The sequence below is a fragment of the Candoia aspera genome, chromosome 8, assembly GCF_035149785.1.
Source record: "Candoia aspera isolate rCanAsp1 chromosome 8, rCanAsp1.hap2, whole genome shotgun sequence".
Classification (NCBI taxonomy): Eukaryota; Metazoa; Chordata; class Lepidosauria; order Squamata; family Boidae; genus Candoia; species Candoia aspera.
Window position 1 is genome coordinate 20392657 of NC_086160.1, and position 23894 is coordinate 20416550.

At 37.3% G+C, this 23894-nt stretch overlaps 1 protein-coding gene across 2 annotated transcripts in view; it reads right to left on the reverse strand.

The window, feature by feature from the left end:
* Positions 1 to 23894, reverse strand: part of MTUS1 (microtubule associated scaffold protein 1) — a 98135-nt gene that overhangs the window by 54308 nt on the left and 19933 nt on the right. Inside the window, exons 2-5 of one of the 2 annotated variants that reach the window (XM_063310466.1) lie at positions 18661 to 20798; positions 16307 to 16487; positions 5526 to 5705; positions 1289 to 1420 (exon numbers count right to left, since the gene is read on the reverse strand). In XM_063310466.1, the coding sequence (XP_063166536.1) occupies positions 1289 to 1420; positions 5526 to 5705; positions 16307 to 16487; positions 18661 to 20676 (2509 nt within the window). In that variant the 5' untranslated portion in view covers positions 20677 to 20798. The remainder of the gene's footprint in view (positions 1 to 1288; positions 1421 to 5525; positions 5706 to 16306; positions 16488 to 18660; positions 20799 to 23894) is intronic. The other variant, XM_063310467.1, reaches the window with a different exon arrangement.

Below are 23894 nucleotides of genomic sequence, written 5' to 3' on the forward strand. Positions count from 1 at the left end.
CACTAGATGCTCAACTTACACAATGGCTATGCTAGCTGGGAGTGATTGGTTCTATATTTGAATACATCTGGAAGCCACCAGATTGAGGAAGGCTTCTTTAGTTCAGTGTTATAAGGAAAATCCAGGTGCTGCTAGGCAGTTTCTGCTCTCTTCTCATCCCCACATATGCAAAGTTGCCCCTTCCAAAATGATGGAGATGAATGCGGGACAATTCCCGTTCAGGGATTTCATCATGTGCTGGGTCCACTGAGATGAATCTTCCCCAATCTGGTATCTTCCAAATGGTTACCCAATTCTTCAATTCCTATGAGTGCAGAATGAAGTACAGGAGAAGACCCACATTAGCAGCAGATCCTTCTCTTCTGTAGCGGCCTAACTGGACACTTCAGCCTCCTAACAGGAATCAAGCCAATACTCCTTCTGTAAACAGAAACGCTGGACGTAGTTTCTGATCTTTTACTGCTGACGTCTGCAGCAAGATCTGGAGAAACTGTCAACTCTGTCATTCTATTCTCCTGTTCAATCTATGTAGAGAAAGTAACAGCCAAATGTCGTCCAAACAGGCCCAACATCTCTCTTTTATACTGATCACTTTGTAGCCAGTCATATTTGTTATTTAAGCAATTACATTCTGTAAGGTTCTAATCTACATAAAGTAGTCAAGTTACTCAGCTACCACAGTGATAGTATCTGTAGCAGATCATTAACCAAGGAGATAAAGACATTTCACACGATTTCCAAAAAATCAACTCTCAAATAGAAAGTTACCTTTATTAGTTGATCTCAGTCTTTAGGTTACCATGGTAGCCAGGGCTTGGACAAGAAAAATCACAACAGTTCACTTTTTGGTTTAAGAATTATAAAATCTTTCTGCCTATTAATGCGATTACAATCGTTCCAAAGTGTTACTTCTAACTTTAAAAAGATAACCACGTTGACCGCAAGCTCAAGTTTCGGTTTTCAATCAGTCCCAACTTTTTAATATAAACCCTTTTTTAATCAGGTTTGTGGACATGGCAACAAGTAGCAGCAGACCTTCAAAAGGAGTTAACAATCTTCTGCCAACTTCCCAGCATGTTTCTCACTAACGGCAATTACCATCAGCCTATCACTATCTCACACAGACAGTGAGGAAGAGATGCACATAGCTTGGAGGGAAAAAATACTTATATTTCCTTTCAAGATCACTTCTCATATAAATTCTGAATTCCTTGTAATATGTAGGGCAGTATGTTCTGCTTGAGGAAAAAAAAAAAAGGTATGCCAGTTACCATCAGAGATCAAATACCTTTGGGTGTACTTTTCAATGAAAGGACTCGTGGCCTGGGCACTGGCTTTAGAGAGATGGATCCAGCTGTACCATTCTGACATGCAGATTTGGAAGCCCATTCTCCATTCTTGATAATGGTAGCACTTGTAGCTATTTAAAAAAAAACCCACAAGTTTAAGTCCCACATTTTGAGAAGATTCAAAATATTCCTTAGCAATTACACAGCACTGCTGCAACACTAGTCCTGTAGAAGATGTGATGTATGACAATGAAAACTTAGAGGTCTTAAAAAGTAACCGACTGTACATCATAAGCTTTTGTGCATTAAAGTCCACATCATCAGCTATAGGAAGTGTTATCCTCAGTTGGCTTCTGAATAGGCAATAAATGAACACTTTTTAAAAAATAAATGGGCACATCCAAATCCACATTAAACTACACTCACAAGGAAAAAAGCCCTAGCATTAGAAGTGCAATCTGAAGTGCCATCAATATGCTAACAGCCAGTTCTGCTGCTCCCTGCTATCTAAGTCCAAGGAAGTCTAAGTCCCTTGATTCCCTTAACCATCTTGATGGTCAACAATGGGAAAGAGGGTGAACATGCTGAAATTAAGCCTAAGCAGTCCAAAGTAGAAAACCAAACTCTGATGGTGGTTCAGCTTGTGGTGGATGAGTCTGTGCTTTCTTGAAACAGATCCTCCATGTGGGAGTGCTCCCTGAACGCCAGAAGTATTTGCAGGTGGCAGCGGCAGCAATACACAGTCAGTTCGAATCTGGTGCATCAGTGGTGGTACACCATAACAGGAGAACATTATAATTGTGTGGAAGAACTTGCACTGGTTGCCAATTACTTTCCCGTTTGGTTTTTACCCTTAAAGCCTTGAAGAGCTTGGGGCCTGCCTAGTGCATCACAAACTCGTTCAGCCATTAAAGTCAGCAGGACAGCCCCTCTTAAAGATATTCTCACTTTCTCATGTCTGTTTGTTGGACACATGGAAGAAACTATAAAATGCATTCCCTTGGGAGATGTGCTTATTCTCCCATCCTTCTACTTTCACGAGAAAAAATCAAAATCCATCCTCTTCAGGCAGGCTTTATTTTTTGTTTGAATTATTTAAAATCTTATAGAAGCAGCTAAAATTTCTATTAACTGATTAATTGTGCACTGGACAGAAAGGCAGGATAAAAATCAAGAAAACATACAAGCCAGTATTGCTTAAATCAATGAGAAAGGGAATTGCTGTTTCAAGTAATGCAATACTGTCTTACTTGAGAGCCAGTTTGGTGTAGAGGTTAAGGCATCAGGCTAGAAATCGGGAGACTGTGAGTTCTAGTCCCACCTCAGGCACAAACCCAGCTGGGTGACCTTGGGCCAGTCACTTTCTCTCAGCCCCAGGAAGCAGGCAATGGCAAACCATTTCTGAAAAACCTTGCCAAGAAAACTGCAGGGAATAGTCCAGGCAGCCACCAGGAGTCAAAATAAAAAACAAAAAACCCTTGACTCAGAAGCACACACACACACAGAAAGAGTAATATCAGAGCCACCATGGTCTAACAGTTAAGACAATGGGCTAAGATGGGGGAGATCTATGTTCTAGTCACCCCTTAGTTACCAAAGCCAACTGCATGGACTTGTCTATATAGTTGCCAGGAGTCAAGATTGATTCAGCAAAAAGAAAAAATAATATTTTGGCTTATGATGTGAGGTATACTAGCCAATTAATAACATAGACTGCTGCCTTATTTTATTTGTCTGAAAGATGCTGTTTGCTTCTCAATGATCAGGTAATGTAGCAAATATATTCATTTTTCTATACAGTACCTGCCTTATTAGCTAGGGTGAAAAGACTCAACTGATCCTGAAACTGGCCAAGTGTTCCTGATAAATACCTTCATAATCTGAAGGGCTACACTTCCTCTATTACCAATATTACAAGAAAAACTATTTATTATTTAAAAAACTTTACGGACTATGAACAGCTTGTTGATAGGTTTAATTAGCAACATGAACTATAACGAGCATGATCACAGAAATAATGTAAACTATTTAATAGTTTAAATCATTACATTTGATTATTTAAATGTAATTGAAATTAAATTAAAATTTATTATTTTATCATTTCAAATACAACTGCCATGTTCAGAGTTCATGCTTCTGTGTTTACTTGCTACATGGCTATTCCTGTGAAAGGAGAAAGTACACTTTAAATGCTTAACATTCTGATGTAATATATGCAAAAGGCAGGGGATTTTTCCTTTTTCTTTTCATCCCTTTGCTCCATACTGTTCCATTACAATCTTCTTTAGACTTACGTTTTTGAGGAATCATGCCAGGCCATAGACAAAGGCAGCTGTTAAACAGTCTCAGTTTAAATGCTAGAGTTATAAGGCAAGACAATTGATAATGTTGGGGGTTATAGAAAAGAAGACAACAGTCTAGTATAAAAACATCTCAAAAACACTGCAGGACCTACACAATTTATAAGCATTTCACACAAAGCTCTGAGCCTATATTAAATGAAGAGTTGCTACTCTGCGCTTGCTTTTTTTAAAGAGCCCATTTACAATCATGCAAAATTATACATTAAGTTTTCATTTATAACAGTCTTGCTGAAGATGCTAGTTGTTTAAACCTTGACAGGTGGGAATTCTGTAGTGGTTATTGCAGACAATTAGTTTATTTCACTCCAAAGTGTACTGAGCAAAGCCATGCAGACACTGGTAAGGGGGAGGGTGAAAGCAGAGGTTTTTTAAAAAGCATATACTTATAAAAATCAGGTGCAAGATCATCTGGTGCATAACACTCAGCAGCTGGAGGCTAATGTATTTCCCAGATTTTATTATGGCTCCAGAATATGCATCAAGCATGCATTACTTCATTAGAAATTAAATACATTCCTCCCTCTCTTATCCATCACAAATTTAAAAAAAAGACAGAATGGAAAAGCATTTCATTTGACATATTCACTTCATTTATGAAAACAAGACGTGCTGCCCCTTTTACCTATCTATCTATAGACAGATGTATATGGGTATAGATATAAAAGGATGGTCACCTACTTCTTCTGCCAGTAAATGTGGCTAACAAAGGAATGATACAAAAGCTGTACGATCCCACTATGAGCAAGGTCAGTAGGGTAACATCGCAGTGGCTTCCTGAATCTGCCGGTGGGGCGAGGGTAGAATTGATGAAAATATGAGGAGAGAAGTCGGTTTCTGTGCAACTGCGAAGTCCTCCCGGTACAGTCATTTAAAATGATCAAAGCAAGCTCAGAGCCTGAAAGACTGCAGCCATGTTCCCCCTCGTGTATTCCCCACACTTGCTCTTAGTGAATTACAATCAAGGGTGGGCGGGGAGGGGGGGAGGTAGGCAGAATAGGAAGCTTCAAGGCAGGAAACAAGAACAGATTAATCCAACTAGCAAATCAGACTTAAAAAAATATCGTGAATTGGATCCTTAATCTGGAACTGGAGACCATGTCATCTCTTGGTTAAGAAGCAAAACCCTTTCCTTTGTTAGGAGGAAGGACAGAATGGCACAGACCGTTTACAACCTCCTTAGGTGATTCAGGCACTGAAGTAAACAGACCAACCAGCGGGCAGGCAAAGGAGCCAACATGGCTGTCAGCACAGAGCCAATCTGTGGACAGGAGAAATGCATGCTGCCAAACTTAAATAGCAGGACTGCTCTTTTAAAAAGCATTGTACGTGGGGATTATTTTAAAATGGCAAGGGAAGCAAAAAGACATCATTATAAGCTTACTGATGCTATAGTACTGTTGCCTCCTTAGCTCATACATTTTAGCCTAACATATCACTCTTCCCCATATGGCAGGTTTGACTTTCTTTAATATGTCACATCATTCTTCCCCTTGGCAAATTTGTACATTGCTTAATTTATTCATTTCAAAGCAGTAATAAAACAAGCAATAATAACTGCTATCGGAATGTTGTGCAATATTAATTTCTTCTGTATATCAGCCAGGCATTTGTAAACATTCATCAATACTTGTAAGCAACAATCTAACAAAATGAGAGGATTTGCTGCTGAGGATAAATTAGATCTACAGTATTTGGGCCAAAACACTGCCTAAAGCTATTTAATGCTTTTGCAGCATAGGAGTTCAAATGGTTTGGCCATTCTGGAATTACTAGTTACTCCCTTTGGCTGAGGAGAAAAGCAGTTATAACGAACCACTATGGGTTTTATCCAATTATCTGTTAAAACAAACAATAATCCCCAAAATGGACTTACAATTATTGCTGCCAGTGCTTTGGTCACTCTGAGTGCTGCTGACTGAAGAGATGCTAGAAGCTCTCCGAAGTCCTGGTCCTCTAATGGGCACTTTTGAACTGAGACCAGAACTAGCTGAAGATCCTGATAAGGCCTTCACAGAAGTAAGCCTTCCCTTGGGAGAAAGAGTTCCTACTCCTGCTAGCATAAAGAGGGATAAGTCAGCAATAATGCTGCTTCTTAGATGAAGAAACAGTACTTTCCAAAACAATTCAGTCTTCTTAAAACAATACTCCAACTTCATTGTCTCCTGCCAGGTAATACAACATTTGAGACATCTAAGAAGCAAGTTACAGCAAAGGAGAAATAGGTAAGGCCTTTGCAGCTGAGCACAGCTAACAGGTATAGTTCTTCTGCATAACTGTTTGCATTAATATAATAATGTCTTAAGGATATTCAAAACAGCAGGTAAAATCAGCTAAATTTACATTGTAGACAGTGACGTCTCAATTACTTTTGCCATCTAGGACTTCCTACAATGCAGTCTGCAGAAACTCAGACTGTAAGTTTATCTTCAATATATATCTTGCTATGTGGGCAAGAATATTATTAATTTCATGGCTATTTGGTAGGCTTGACAGACCATTTGATCCCATGATCCCCCAATGATTCTGAACATAACTTTCCTTCATCTCAATCGTTATGGCCAACAATGGAGAAGAATGGTATAAGTTGCAGCTCTGCAACATCTGGATGCCCCACACCTGTTTTTCCACTAGTGCTTTCTCCTATCTTTATCCATGAAGTACAACTTTTACACCAGCTGTGGTGCACTGCAACCATAGTCATCCTGTGTGAGCATGGTCAAGAGCTGTGCTGGCTTGAGGGCTAATGAGAAAAGTAGCTGAACAGGTTTGAAAGATATTGGTTTCAGGAAGAATGGTGTAATCAATTTTTTTTTAACTTAAAACATAGTAGAGCATTCACAACTTTTGCATAACCTCCTTTGCTGAAGGTAGTTAATCAAAGGATGGTCAAGAATGCTTTTGTTTCACCCTGCCCTGTAGATTTTGCAAGAAGCAGCAATGTCAGTTAGATGCTTGCAGACACTCATCTATTTCAATGATTCAATTATCAGAAGGAATTATACTATTCCAGGACTGCAAGTTTCCATTAAATGTCAGCTACCTGAAAGTATTTAAGCCAGCCAGTAAAAAGCTCATCTGAAAGGGAGTGTTTACTATCTGAAACCTATGTGATAAACTACTACAAAAACTGGAAAATATTATACTGCTATTACTCTCCTCAACACCAGGTGGTATTATAAGACAGTAACTTGGAAAGCAACTTGGAAAAGTTTTGCTGTTAACCTACTTCTACTAGCTAATTTATTAGTTAGTTGTTTAAAGATCTAGGCAGGTATCTACTTTTTTCCCATTCACAACCCAAAATTTCCAAATAAATTGGCATTGATTCAGTGAACAATAAAGCCAGTTGTCTGAATAATTAGTCAAGAATGCAGATAGTTTGCCTCATTAAAACTGGACTACATATTAAGTAATTGACCATTTATTTATTTATTACTTATTTAAAGCATGTTTATCTCACTGGTCAGCCAAAAAGGCTCTCAGGCTGATTTTCATAAGAGAGTGAGTACAAGTTTAGCTATGCCCAACCTCAACAATGCAGTGACTACATTTTATTATATTAGTTTTATATTTATTTTTTTACTTTATTTTTATTGATGTACTGTTTCCAGAGACATAAACTGTGAGTGGGGCAGTCTAATAAATTCTTTAAATAAATAAAACATAATAAAAATTCCTATTCTCAGGTATATATTCTAAAATACACAAAACCATGAAAAGGGTTAGAAGAGAAGGTATGAAATGAAATTTGATAATGTAGTTGGTTCAGACGCCCAGATAGATAAAAATATAAATATGTATAGTACTATATTGTACTTAAGTGTTCATGGCATTTTTTTGTGACTTCACTGGTCTTGTTTTTGCTGACCTGGTTCATCCCCTTTCTATTTCTTTCCCTGTTCTTGAGAACCAAGTGTGTCTGCTTCCCCTTTTACCCATTCAGGTAAAAAGATTCCTTAGAATTCCTTCTAGTGAGGTTTAGGAATCTTACACTGAAAAATATGCAGCAACAGCACATGGAGAGCTTTAATTTTTCCAGTATACATTTCTTCTCAAAAAGCTCTCCTGAAATTCTTATCTTGCCCAGAAACAAAATGTATTTAAGTGGGCAAGCCTGCTGGGCAGGTAAGTTCAACAGGTAAGACATTACCTGTTGTAAATTAGTGTGAGGGCTTTTGGTAAACAGTATTCAAAAAAAGAATCTGCAGAATTTATTACTTTAAAAATAAAGTAACACATCCTGTAACTTCTTTTTTCAAGTATTTAATATACACGTTCTAGAGTACAAAAAGCCATACATTGCCAAAAGCAGCCATGAGCCACCCAGGTAACGCTCCAGATACAACATGAAAGGAAACTGAAAGTGGTTTAGTTTCATAATGCTAGAACATAAGGGACTGCACTTATTATATGAACGTTGTTGCATTAAAGACATGTCCTCTCACATAGACTCACAGGTCTAATATTGGCTTGCTTATGTTTTTGTCAAATAGTAACTGAAAAAACAGAAATGGCCTACAACGAAAACACCTTTATCCTGAACAAAGGATACAGGGGTTAACAAATCTGAACTTTTCCCCACATGTGGAGGGACAGGATCTGATGCTTTTATGCTGTGGGGAAGTGGTGAGCTTGAACAGAGGGAGAAGCTCATTATCTTATTCCACGAAGCTCCAACAAAAAAGGAGTAAGCAGCATCATGGTCTTAAAAATTTCTTTGAGCATCAGTGCACCCTTAGAAATACTCTTTTATTCTCCCTGCGCTTCAAAAATCAATGTGACATCAGAAGGACTTTTACTTTTTGAAGCATGCTCTCACAGAAGCAAAATGTGTATTTGCCAGTGAGAAACTGGCAAAGGCATTAATGAGATACTAATTCTATGGCGCAGGTTAAGACAGATTCACTATAGACCTGAAGTTCCTTGATGAGCAGAAATGAGTGAGTCTGTCTGTCTGTCTATCTCATTGAATTACTAGCCTGGATCAGATGGTGGGAAATCTGTTCTTTTTTCCCCCTTTTTATTATGTTGTTATAAATCTTAATACATTGTATTGTTTTGATATAATGACATTTATGCAACATTAATTGAAAAATTATTGACATTCTGTTATTTAGATAATTTAGTGTGCTGGAAACAGAGACAGGAGAAAAGGGTATTCTATCAATATTAATTACAATTTAGGATGTCAATATTACAAGCATAAAATTATGTGACTTTTTCATCCAGAGTATAACATTAAAAAGAAAAAATGCTGCAGATTGCATGAAAATATTTGTTGTATAATAAAGTTTTCAGTCTTGAGCTGATTACTTAGTGTTAAGGTCTCCATTGTATTGTTACCATACACACAGACACACAGACACACACACACCTATATGTTTGTGTGTAAACATATATACATACAGTATATATACACACACATAAACCCAAATGTTAATAAAAGGAATAAACAGATAAAGTAAATTTAGCAAGAATTAAAATTCCCCCCCAGAAAAGAAGAAGAAAGAAAAGAAGGAGAAGAAGAAGTACTACTACTACTACTACTGGGTTTCTAACTTCCCTCTTTTTATACATCTGCTAATGAAAATCTGTTCTTGAATCATTAGAATTGAAAGGTTTAAAGAAATCTCACTAAGGGGGACAGGCACACAACCAACTTTAAATGTAGACGCATTCGTAACATGAGTAGTATTTGGGCAATTAAATACACGTACAATATTCCACATTAAGTGCCCTATCCCTTCTACTTCAAACTTAAAGTTGTGTCTTTAAGAGCCAGGTTTTATATTACCCCAAATTGCAAATGATTAGTTTGTTTCTTCTTCTCATAAACTCTGGCAGAATACAATCCTATTTCTAGAATCCTGTTAAGCTTCAATTTGCACAGACCCTGATATACTCCACCAGCAACTTGATACAAACATGGATCAGATTACCTTATTTCTGTCCTGCAAGTGTGTGTCAGTATAACTGCATTTACCTCCTTGCTGGTAGGATATGCACAGGATACTTGCAAGGCAGTCTCTAGATTAGAAATCCCAATGTGCATAGAATAGCACAAACAGACTTGTGATAAAACTAGATTTGTAGCATATTGGACATAACATGCCCAAACGGACTAATTCTGTTCTTACATTGAGCAGGGAATGCTGCATGTGTAATGCTGCACTGATTACTATGGAATAGAACCTGGTCTATACCTTTTAAAAAAGCATTAGTGAAACCCTCACTTGACTAAATCAATGATAGGTGGTAGAAGTCAGTATCAATGTACCCATCTGGTGATGACCATTCCATGTGGAAGACTCACTCAGAATGTAAAAGGAGTAAATAGTAAAAAGCACAAATTAATAAATGAAGTGAAAGGAATAAAAATAGGTATGCTATATGTCTGCAAAACTAAGAAAAAATGGAAGAACATGATAGATCTGAATCAAGGCAGCCTGATCTCATGGAGTGGAGTTGATGAATAGATACAAGAACTGAAAATATATATTTAATTATGAATGAAATGTATGTCACAAAATATGAATTGATGCCATTTAGGTTGTTGTGGATGCTTATGAAAGAAGGAAGCCATAGCTTGGTGACAGCTGTATGGTACACTTCTGTAAATGGTGATAATGGAAGAAGTAGAAATGAATTTGGGGAAAATTTCCACAGCATCCTGAATCAAGGTGATCTAATATAACTAGAAAAAAAAATCAGTTAGGTGCCAGGAACAGATGAGTGGAAAAAGAGAAGAGAAATAGCAGTGGGGCTCTATTTCAGTTGTAATTCTATTTCAAAGACCCAAGAACGAATGAGAATTACAACTGCTTGGGGAGCATCTGTATAAGGAATCATTTGATTAAGTACATAGTTTAAGCATAAATATATTCATATGGAAAGATGGAAAAGTAATAAATAAAAACATGATTTGGTGTTCATGATGAAAGGCAGAGAACTAGTGAAGAAAACTATAGTGATGAGAGATTCTGAATATTAGTATCAGGAGTGAATCTTTGGGAATAAATGGACATGGAAGAAAAGGAAGGATAAGAAAGAACCTAAAGGTAAAACAGAATGACGGCAGGAAGTGAAAGTAGAAGTTCTGTGTGAAAGGGTATTAGAAGATACACTGATACCCCAACAAAATGAATGGCAATTGGATATAAGCAGAGGTGTCAGCAACTCTCCACTCCCCTTTTACACGCATGGACATAAAGAGGATGTGGAAGCATCTTGGACATAGTGAAAAGAATTATGACACAGAACGCAACAAACGTATGTGGACTTACACTAAGAGGAAGTAAAGAAAACGATGCATGGTGGAATGGTGAAATGACAAAGGCTGTGAATAAAGAACCAAATGCATGTAAGAAAACGACTGCTGTAAAAGAAGAGAATGGAAGGTATTGTTTAATGTGAAGCAGAAAAAAAGTACAATTGCGAAGAACATAGTGAACAAGATCAACAAATGGTTAAGATCAAAAGAGGCAGGAAAAAATGCAGAGATTTTGATGGAAATAAATCTTGTTTGGAAGTGAGGGGCTAAACAAGAGCCTCCAGCAGAATGAAGAGAATTAAAAATAAATAGTACAGTATAAAGAATTTGGGATGAAACTAAAATTGAGTGAATGCTGAAGAAATATTTATTTTAGAGATTTGCATGGCCATGGTAGTCCTATGACAGAGTGGATTTTAAATAAATGGTATCTATATTAGTGCTCCAGAAAAAAAATAATAGCAAGAAAATAATAAATGCTTTGTTAAAAAAATGGAAAGTCTCCAGGTGCAGATTGTATAACCGGAGAAATGTTAAAATATGGGTGCAGTTTGCTTACGTAGTGGCTGTGCAACTAGTTTAAAGTGTGTGTGAAGACTGCAACTATGCCTGACATTTGGAAGAATGCTGTTATTGTTCTCCTAATCCAAAAAGAAAGGTAGCTAGACTGAATGCAAAAGCTACAAGAGGATTAGCTTGTTAAATATCCCTGGGAAGAATTGTGATTGAAATGGTATGAAAAACTGCAATGAACAAAATCTGGGACATTCAATATGGCTATCTGTGCTAGGCAGGGAGTGTGCAGATCACATTTTTGCTCTTTCTCAAGTGCCTGAGAAACACACAAATATACAGAAGAAACTTTATCATATATTTGTGGATTCAGATGAAGTGTATAATAAACTGAATAGGCTTGTGTGATGGAAAGCTTTGTGCAAATATGGACAACGGTTGATTATGCATACAATAAAAGTGATCCATGATGGAAGTAAAGCATCTATGAGAATGTATGGTATGTTTAGCACATGATTCAACATTGAGGAGAGGACAAGGACATGTGATGTCTCCTTTATTACTTAATGCATTTATGGATATGTAAGGGATACTTAGGGTCCATTGGCTGGGGATGTGAATTTTGTACTTTTGTATGCAGACAATGCCATGTTGTTGGCCAGTAACCCAAATGATTTGCAGTGAGTATTCAATTAATAATATGATGCAGTGAGGATCTCAAAAAATAACACATCCAGTACCAGGGTAGTTGTGTTTGACATGGAAAATGGAGTGAATAACCGCAAGTTATACAAAAACAGAGAAAAATTAGAGCAGGAAAATGGATTTGTGTACTCTGCTAAGAATATTGACCAAAGATAGATGAAGAAATTTTAAGACATGCAAATACGGGTAGAAATATAGTGGGTAGTATGACATCTGTTGTAAGGAATGTTAACTATTTCTCAGAGAAAGGAAAAATGCGTACAGAGCATGCTTCAGTCCATTTTGTTATATGCAAGTGAGAAAGCTGAATACTGTGGAAAATGGTGTGTCTGTGTGGTAAGCAAGAAGAGATACGGTCAAGTACCCAGAAGTGGTTTGGACATCTAGAGAAAAAGAATGAGTTAATAGCAAAACAAATATAGGGATAAAGTGTCAATGAAGCAAGAGAAAGAGGTAGGCTGAGAAAGTCATGGTTGACCTGAATGGGGTTTATAAGTTCCCCCCAAAGATGAGAGCTTTAAAAAATGGGAGGCAATATATAAAGCATTGTAACAAGGATGGTTTTCCAGCATAGAAAGCTATGGAGAAATATTGTGTAGAGTGTTGGTGTAAACTCAAATTAACAATATTTCTTTTTCTCTTCTTTACCTCATGTCTTAACTTCTTTGTCTTACTACTTCATACCCCTTTCTGTGCTTTGCACAACACTGCTTTCCCCCAAAGGGAAGTGTGATGGATATGCTTTTGGGGCGTGTTTAACCATTGCTGCTAGTGAAAAGTTACTGCATCTACAAATGCCTGAAACTTTCAGTTGGACTAATAAAGCATATTAAGATGGGTAGAACTTATTTTGAATAAAAAAATCAACCCAAGAGAAAGGCTGAAGTCACTGTTTCTTCCTGGATGAAACGTTGTTACCCCAGGGAGCCCACCTTTGGATTAACAGGAAAAAAAATGAGAGGAACATGACTGTCATGTCTACACGAACCAAACTCTTTAGCTATCATGAGGTGGGGGGGAAAAGAGCTGTCTGTATTATCAAAAGCCAGTGGATATGTTTATATTTAATTCCTCTCAGTTTATTCTATAAATAATGAATCACAACTAAAAACCAGATTTTCGGTCAGCAGTGCAGAACATGATAGCCACACACCATGTATGCACCAGATAGTAATTTCAAAACGAATGCTAATTCAGAATGCAAATAGCCAACTTGCTTGGGGAGAGCAGCAACTGATTCCTAGCTAACACTTTAACAAGATGCCGCAGCAGCGAACTGTTTAGATATCTGCCATAGTATAAAGGCTAGCATAAAGTATACTATCAAAGCAGACGTGCAATCTCAGCTTCAGCCGTTGTTTAACAATAAGCAGTCTGCACAGTATCTGCAGCAATTTTTCCATGCTAATTTTCAGCTATGGATGGAATGCACTGCATTGGCTCGCACTGCATCATGTCTCTTAGGTTGGAACTAGCGGTCTTTTAACACTTAGCAAGCTGTATCTGAGCACTGCTGAGAGGCAGCAGAGATATTTGTTCAGCCCCCATGCCTTAAAGCACAAAAACATGGAGCCAATGAATACGGTGCTGCACAACTGAGATCTTGAACTTTCATCCACTCTCTATTAGTATTAAAAGGAGGCATTTAGATTCCTTGGCTGAGCTTTCTATCAAAGAGATCTAGACCTGTGAATGGCTCTCTCTCTTCTCCAAGAATTATTATGTTCACTAAAAACATAACCTTGACCAACCACTTAGAATGCCACCTGTATTATAATGAGAAAAATGTTTGCCTGTTGCTATATTAACTGGCTTTAAAATTGGAAAAATGAAATCATCCCTTATCTGTAGATTTAGAAAGAGTCTATAGAGATGAACTTGCACAAACAATCATCAGCCACTAAAAATGCCTATCATTTATACTCCAAAGAGATTCTGCAGCTCTCAAAAGAGTGGTGGACCAAAAGCGGCCAGAAAAATTGAAGGCAGTAATCTAGCAAGGTCTATTAGATTAAGTGGGAGACATCCATATAATAGCTATGAACAGTCTGAAACACTATAAAGAGTGGGGCACATACCATTTTCTCAGTAAGAGCCAAAGCCTAAAAGATAACCCATTTCAAACTCTCAAATTTATTATTGCAAATGCCACAGATGCAAAACATGATACGTACTACCCCTGTTCTTTAAGATCAGTATCTTTCTCTCCTCTTCTTAAAAAGAAGAAAGTAATATAAAATTGCATGGAGCACATACATTATAAACTAATGTGGGTTTTGTTTTTGTACAGTAGGGTACAAAAAGCTAAGGTTACAGTTGAGTTTTTTTATTTTCTATGCTTACCTCCCACTAAGCCATTTTTATGAATAGGAGAGTTAAACTGGCTACTTAAAGACATTACACCAAAGCTTGGGGTACGAAAATAAACAGAGACAGCATGTCTGAACATGAAAGAGGCACATTGTTTTGGATTGCTTCCCATTTTACAGAGGGTGGGAAAACCAGACCAATTAAAACAGGTTTTTCTAGATAACAAGTCATTAGCATACTTTTAAAATGATGACATGTTTTCAAAGTTATGCTTTTCATGTCCAGGCCAACCATCTAGTTAATAATGGTTAGAAAACTAGGGAGGAAGAAAATAGCAATATTTATTGTGAACGAACACAAGAACTCTTATGTCCAGATATTCAGGTAGATAAGCTAACAACTGAATCCACTTCAAAGATACAACAGCCAAAGTACTGAAAAATTACTTAGTGGGCTTTCAAAATGGGCATGTTTTAGATGATAGTCTTCCCAGTATATTGTCCTGGCTCAGACTTCAAACACCCACACAACATTGTGAAGCACCATCTTGGTATGCTGGGCTAGTCTGTTGTTCATAACTGCAGGGAAGCCAGCTTCAAATCATTTTCTCAGTAGAGAAGTTCATCAGCTGGAACTAACCACTACTTCCCAGCTTGATCTCACCACCTGTTGATCATGTTAGCTTGATATTATCAAACAAGAAAAAAAATTCACAGTAAAGTTAAATATACAGGATAAGCAGGGCAGGTGACATCAACCTTCCCTGACTAGGTCTCCTCCAGAGCAATTTGGAATTACAGATCCCCAAATTCTATTGATTATTCATGCAATTTGAGAGTTGCTGGTTTACTGAAATAAAAGATACTCCAAATGAGTTAGCAGAAGTTTTGGTAAAGGTCTAGTTTAGTGTCTAGACTTAAATAAAGAAGTTATATTTTCAGTTCCCACTGCCAGTCTTTCTATAACATTTATTTGTATTACTTGCTCCCACACTAAACATTATGCCTCCTGAACAATACAACCTCCTAGCAGCCAAATTACATGATAGGTATGTACGGATTTAACATGGGTTTTTATTTAACTTTTTTAAAAATAGAGCCCTGGATTTTCCTGGCAGGTTTCAAGCGGACAGAATTTAATTTAACCCCTTTCCCGGACACTGTGGTTTCAGCAAAACACCTGCAACCTGGCCCTAGAAAGGGACAGTTCTATTGCTTCTAAAACCATCACTGATACAACCATGCAACCATGAATCCTGGAACAGAGAGTTAAAATTCCTGATCCCAATTCACTAAACGAGTAAAAGCGATTTGGAATTACAGATCCCCAAATTCTATTGATTATTCATGCAATTTGAGAGTTGCTGGTTTACTGAAATAAAAGATTCGTTGCTCTACGAGATGGATGGTGAAGAAATATGATAAATAAATAAATAAAACCAAGAAAATCAACTACATATACTGTAACTATTTAACATAAATGCCAGGTTTTTCAAAAGGGTGGCCAACAGTGCTTACATGCTTTTTTTTCTGTCCTCCAGCCTAATCTGGAATCATATCCCAGTTCTGACAATATAATCAGCTCAACTATAATGGGCATGCCAGCTCAATGGCTTGTCCTCGCAACGATTAAAACAAATCATGGCTTAGTACAATGTGATATAACACAATTTATACCCAAACCAGAGTCCACACAATTGCAACTAGATCATTAACAGGACACACAGGAATTTGTTAGGGATAACACTGACATTCAGTTAAATTTTAGTGAATATATTTTTCAAACTCATACTGATTGGAACACACTGTTGTCATGTATTCTGCACAAAGAAGAAAACAGATAAAAATGTTCCTCACCAGAGTCTGATGATAAAATTAGTCTTTGAGTAGATGAAAGTTTAGTCGCATGAGTATTTTTACTCCCACTTCCTCTCCTAGAATGGAATGCAATTTTAGATGGTGGTACACTCCTTACAGCAACAGGACTGCCTTTGGGAAAACTTTGCCCTTGTGCTGTCTCTGCTTTAGACAAAGAAACCTGTATGATTTAATGTCATATGGAAAAAACAAAGAGGAGATAAGGAGAGTAAGTCTAGGAGCATATATATTTTTGCCCTTATTATAATGCAGAGCACAAAATCACCACTGCTAATGAAAAATCATTCAATTGATTATATGTGCTAGAAAGGTCTGCCTCAAATTTTCCACTCTGTAGAAACTTTTTTTTTAATGATAGTTATCCCTGTATTCTTGTTTAAGCAGAGCAAGCAACTACTGTATGGTCATAAGATTGCAACATTATTTCTGGCACTTAATTGCTAATTGTGGCTTGTTTTTTTTAAATTACTTTGGGGTATGAAAAAGTTCTTGTGACAAATGATCTAATGTGGTTAACTATTTGTGGTAAGAAGCCTTTTCCCTGACTTGCCAAAAATTTCCTTGGATGTACTTAAAACTTTGGAGAAGCAATGGAATAATTCGCAGCACTTCCACCTTCTTCAAGATCCAGCACAAAGTCAGAGCTCGCCAACTCCTTCTGAGAAGAGCAAAGTTATAGCTCATTTTATCCTAAGCTTCCAAGGAGAAGAAAACATCACTAGTCACTCTGAAACGTTTCTCCTTCCTCCAAAAGATAGTTGGAGTGAAAGAACAGTTTCTCCCATGAAATCTCAACTGTTCTTGGAGACCCAAGGGGCTTCGAGCTCAGCAGTCAGAGTAGAAGCAATCAAAGAGTTCAGGGGTAAACCCTGCTGGAAATCGAAGTTGTGAATGTGTATACAGAAGTTTTAAATGTTATTAAATACCAATATTAAGGTTGTAGTACTGGCACTCTATGAGTTTTATACCAATATTTAAGATGGACTCATCCACATACTTTTTAACTAGATTCAGCAAGTTTGCTAGAAGCTTGCTAAAAATTCTCACTGAAATCAGTTCTTGCAAATTACCAACTCAGTATTTGATAAAGCAACATTATTTACTCATAATATTGCTTCTTTCAAGACAACAGGATTTGCAGAATAAGAAATCGTGTTAACGCTGAACTGAAAGCCAAGAAATGTTCTTTTCCAGCCCTACATTGTATTAATTGCATTCTTAAAACAGCCCACGTTCAGCCATAAATAGATTACAATAGGATTAGATTAGATTCAAACTGTAAACAAACTAGCTCTTTTGTAGTAGGCCTTTAGTGGGTGGACATACCATATCTTTAATAGGATGTAATTTCACAGCACAAGGCTCAATAAAAAAGATAAAAGAACTGCTCTGCCTCAAGGAAGAGATACCGACTAGTCTGAGAGTTTTGTGTGACACTTTCCCTTCAGTGTTTAGAATAGAAACAGCCAGCAGATAACCCTACGTAGCTTGTAGCTATCAAGTTACAAACTGACATTGCATAGTGGACACATGAAAAAGCGAAAAAGTATTGGACACAAATACATATGATGATGCAACAAATCTTAAAAACTAATATTCAGATGAAACCAGAATTTATTAGGGCTTTTGGATATACGATCAGAAAGAACTCAGGAGCGATTGGTTTTATATACGGTAACTGCAGCAACACTACTGTATGCACAAAGATGGAAAAATACAGATGCACCCACAATGGAGGAGTGGATTGTGATGCTGGTGGAACTTGCAGAGATGGCAAAATTGAACTATTTGATTAGGGAAAAAACAATAAGCGCTTTTATAAAATACCGGAAATCTTTTATGGACTTTTTGCTGAAAATGGGTAAAAATGAACTGGTCATTTCTGGATTTGCTGTTAAAATGGACTGAATATTGGAAGAAGGGAACTATATAATATAGTTCTAAAGGGGGAGAAATGATAAAAGTTTGTAACTGTTGTAAGGAAGATTGGAAGCTGGCTCTTTAACTATTGTTTCTTTTTTCTTTTTCTCTATTTCTAGCACTTTTTCTTTTTTCTTTTTCTAATTTTCTTTTATACATTTGTTCTTGTTTATCTTTTAATTATATAAAAACTTTCAATAAAATTATATTAAAAAACCAAACCAACATTGCCAATATTTGTAATAAATACTATTCAGAGAATAATATGGTTTTCCCCCTTCAGCTTATAAAACCAAGGTTGCAACCATCATATCCTCAGAAATAAAGAGGTTTTCAGTTCAGGAACATACGATCAGTGAAAAACAGGCCTTGAAGATAGGGTTAAGAATGAATATATATATATAAAACCTTACCAAAGAAAGCTGCTCTAGTCCATGGGCATTGTTTGTTACCTCCTGGGTAGATGTCTCGGTTGGAATCCTTGTATAGTCATTAGAATGCTTATTTTCTTGAGCTCTCTGGCAGCTACTCCCAGCCCAAGGCTGAATCCAAGTTTCTGCACTATCCATTCTGTCACTTGGTGGACCACCATTGTTCTGAGCGCACATTACAGCCACAGGGAAGCATGCTGGGCTAAGATGCTTTGCTCTGTCAACCTGATCCACATTCTGCTTCGACACCGATTTTGGAACCTTTTGAGAAACACTTTCAGAATGAGTTGGAGCATGCACACCTTGGCTAGGAAGGTGTTTATTAAAATGTTGCTTATGCGTCTTATTCACTGGTGTTTCTGCTTTGGTGCCTTTATCCAAGTCAGTTTTTTTCCTCAGTGCTGCAAAGAAAGATGAGGGTTGCTTTGGTGAGGAAGACAATGAAGAGGAGGAAGCAGTAGATAGCTGAGGAGATCTTGGAGTTGCTTTTAGAGCAGCACTGTCCTTAGATTGTGACACAGGCCTGGACACAACTTTTGGCTTAATGTTTTTAAAGTTTGGTTTTGGAAAGCTCACTATTTCTGCTTTCCTAGCTTTGGTTATAGTAGCTGTAAGAGGAGATCTCTTTGTTGATTTAACTACAATTCGTTCAGAATTACTTTTAAGTGAAGGGCTCCTGGGGTGGTCTTTTACCAAGGGAGCATTCTTTCCAGGTTTAGATCCATCAGCAGCAGCATCTGGCATGGAAAATACAGCAAAAGTTGCATTTTTCAACCCTGCAGTGGGAGGAGAAGTCAAGGTATGTTCATCCGCCGGGGAGCTATAAATAACAAAGGTTCCTTGGTAGTTGTGCTCAGACAGAGCAGCTCTTTCCAGCTTTGGTATATCGTTTTGTATTTGCTCAGACATTTCATCAGGTCCCTTCAGCAAGGCCTCATCTCCTTTGGAAAGATTCTGTACTTTGGTCAAGATTACTTCATTGTCATGAAATTCCTGTTCGGAATTCTCATCAAAGCTTTCCATGGCTAAAGGGCAAAGACCATTTATGTCGTCTTCTACCCTAGCCCCAGCTGGCCATTTATTTTCATCTTGTTCAGGAGTGCTATGCATATGTTTCTTATGTTTGTCTTTGCACATATTGAACTGTTCTGGTTCCGGTAAGCGCTTACTGCAAGAACCAGCATCCTGCTGTCCTTGCTTTACAGGCTGCACGTTATTCTGCGAAACTAAATCAATATAATTGGTGAGCTCATCTCCTGCCAGTGAAGGGGGAATAGGCTGACCACCCTTATCCAGATATATATCTGGTACCTTTGAACTGACAAAAGCTTCTAGGTTAGGAGAGCCAGTGTGGTATCCACAGGTGAAAGTTTCACCCATTTCCCCAGAAGAGACAGGAACACATGCCACCTCATAACACTTAGTTATTGTATCCCCCAAATTTATCATTGTAATTAAAGATTCATTTGTACTAGCATCTTCCTGATCCATATGGGCACTGCCTAATGCATATTGGATTTCAATAGCGCTTCTTTCCTGGGAGGCAAGGGGCATTAAATTCATGAGATCTGCCTGGCCGTAAGGCATAGATTCCCCAGTACCGTAATTCTGAAAGATTTTTCTTGCAAGGCTTTCTTTGCCACAGCTCTCTGGCTCCAGGAAAGTCTGATTCAAGGCATACATGTAAAAATGTTCCTTTGAAGAGTCCTGCATGGCTTTCAGGTCTGAAGTCCCCATGCAAATATAATCACTGGCAGCTTTTTGCAAGTCTTGCTCTTCAGCGCACTGACCTGAAGCAGTGTTTTTGAGCCCACCCGTATCTTTAAATATTTTACAGCCTTCATGTTCTACTCCTTGGTGAGGATGACTAACAGTGCTTCCATTCAAAGAGGGTGACCCAATGGTGTTACTAACACACCTGTTGCCATTTTCGTCCCTGATGATTAAAGGTGTCTGCAAGACCTTCTCTTCTACTTTTTCCACATTCATTTTTATCATCTTTCTATCCTGTCATTCTGGTAACCTGTAGGATTGTCTTGGGTTTATTTTTAAGATGGTCCTCTCCAGTTTAATTCATTTTTCTTAATTGTAGGATCCCCAAATATATTCACAATTATGATCTAGAATTGGATAAATTGAAAAAATAGGTCAAATTCTTGGTTTTTATTTCACAAATCAGTGTCTAATCTGTTCTACAAATTTGCAACGAAATTCAGGGATAAAGGTGTATATTATACCAAGCACATATTTCTGTAGTGTGGCACGTGTGCAAAAGCAGCTTACAGTTTAGACAACAGCACAGAGTTTAGTAAAAATGTTCTTATTTGTGTTATTTTCTCATTGAGAATTATACCCACACAGAAGTGGGTTAGCCCCAAAATGTGCAATTTTCAGTCAATTATATTTTGGAGAGAAATAGTAGTTTGATGGGATTTTTGACGGAAAAAATGGCAAAGGACAAAATAATAATAATAATTAAAGGACATAAGAGGTAACTTACTTTCTCATAGTACCAATATAGATCAAACTCCTATACTTTTTGGAGGTGGGAGCATCCAGTATAAATGCATTCTTAAGCATATGCATTTAAGACAAAATGTAGTTTGACCTTTAGTCCCTACTAAAAGAGAGTTTAACACTCTTCTGTTCTGACCCACAAAAAAATCGTTATTTACAGAATTATATTTGAGGACTAAGTTTTCAAGATCAAACAGTAAAAATCGCTATCTTCATGAACAAATACAGGAAGAATCCAACCCTTCCCTAAAATCTTCTGGGTGAAATTAGATACTAGAAATTAAAAATATAGAACAGTGAAATGTAGGTATGAACCAATCATTTTGCTTATTTTGTCTTTCAGAAGTTTAACATAACTTCTGAAAGACAAAATAACTCTGTTAATATTTATATAGGTTATTTTTTGCATCATCCCCAGGTAATATGGCCATGGAGGTAGGTTAGGTTGGTATAGTATCTTATCCATTCCTTTTTGAGCTGCCAGAAACCTGAGCAGACCTCTTTATTTGTGTGTGTTAGATCACAAAGAATTTAGCTATTTTCCTCCTACCTTAAGTTTAATGGGCAACACAATCGGAGGATGGAAAATTACATTATCATATTCTGTTCATATTTCACTGGATCCAACCCAAAGTGAGGGTTTTTGGATCCCCTAACCAAGGCTGGGAGAAAATGGTGTCATCTATTTTCTGGCTTAGTAAACATTCCAAACAAAGCTACATAATATTTAAAACTGTTATTAAAAATTCTCAATGTATTATGTTCAGTGCTGTGTAACGTAATGATCAAGTTACCAGGAATCCAGAAAATGCCATATTTTAATCATGTCAAATAAATGAGGAATTTCTCATTTCACATTAGGAATTTTGCTGAATTTCTCTCACTTTGTACCCTTCCACTATGTTATAATACTGTACAAAACTAAAAATAATTAAGGTTTATAAACCCTGTTGTTTAACATGAGATACATACAATTCTATGGACGCTAGATCTTTATTGAATTTAGCAACATTCCTTTTACTTGTCCTCAGACACTGCTTAAGCAGCTAACTTTGTTTTTATTACCTTATGTTTATTATAAACTGTATGAATGGCCTTTGGGGCAGAAATCTTACTATAAGCGCAGTATTTTTTAAAATGAGATTTGTAACCAAAGTTTCATCTGCCAAAGTAGATAATCAGGATATCAAACTAAGAATAAAAGGTATGACATTTTTATCAATGATTCCACATAGCAATACATTGGTTTCACAGAAGAATATATGAGCACCCTGTTAAAAGTATTACAAGAGTATTTATTAGTGGGCAAAAGCAGATTGCAGAAAGTAAAGCAGATCCCATAAAAGAATCCCAGATCACGTTGTGGCAGAAAATTAACAGCACTTTTTTTAAGTGGAGAAGGTATTAACAGTCTAAATCCATCCCACATATCTCGTCAAGATTCTGTTTAAGAACTGCATTGCAATAATTAAATCCCTGTCATGCAGGAAAATAATAACTAAGAAGAGAAACATTATATAGTAACTTAATACATATTCTCAGTATCCAACAAGAAGAGAGAGAAATGGTAGGAGTAATAAATGTATATGACAGTCTTTGAGTTCCACGGAAAAAAGCCACGTGCTTAGTAATTGCACTGACAACAGTATTTAATCCTGCATTTTGCAAGCTGTAGAAGAGATGAAGTAAACTCTGTGTATACTTGCATATGAGCACAGGTGGACTAGTCATTCACATGGAATGTATAGCATGAAGAATGAATTAACTTCCATCCAACAGGAGTAAGATAAAATAAGCTAGCATTCTCATACCACATACAAAATCTTCGAACTGGGCAGTATAGAAGTGTTTATAATATATAATAAATGAATTTTGACAAAGTTTGGAAATTTATTAGGAAAAAGCAAAATGAATCTCTTATAGCAAACATTTAGTGTGCCCATAAACCTTCTGAGTTACTCTTTACTACAGGTAATCCTCACTTAACAACCACTAGCTTAGTGATGGTTCAGACCTACGACAGTACTGGAAAAACTGACTTGCGCCTTGTCCTCGCACTTACGGCTGTGACAGCATTCCCGCCATCACGTGATCATGATTTGGGCACTTGGCAACCGGTTCGCATTTATGACTGTTGCAGGATCCCATGGTCACGTAATCACCATTTTCAACCTTCGTGGCCAGCTTCTGGCCAGCAAAATCAATGGGGAACCACGTGATTCACTTAATGAGCACATGGTTCGCTTAACACCATGGTGATCTACTTAATGGCCACTGCAAAAAAGGTTATAAAATAGGGTTGGATTTGCTTAATGACCGCTTCACTTAGCAACCAAAATTCTGGTCCCAATTGTGCTAGTTATGCATGGACTACCTGTATTACCATTATTGAGAGCCACTTTGGTGTAGTAGCTAAGGCACCAGGCTAGAAATTGGGTGACCGTAAGTTCTAGTTCACCTTAGGCACAAAGCCAGCTGGGTGACCTTGGGCCAGTCATTCTCTCTCAGCCCCAGGAAGAAGGAAATGGCAAACCACTTCTGCAAATCTTGCCAAGAAAACTGCAGCGACTTGTCCAGGCAGTTGCCAGGAGTCAAGACTGACTAGAAGGCACCAAAAACAACAAAAAATTACCATTATTCTTTCTCCTGCCTCCCTCCATCAATTGCTTAAATTATAAGGCAGAAATATATTATTTCTC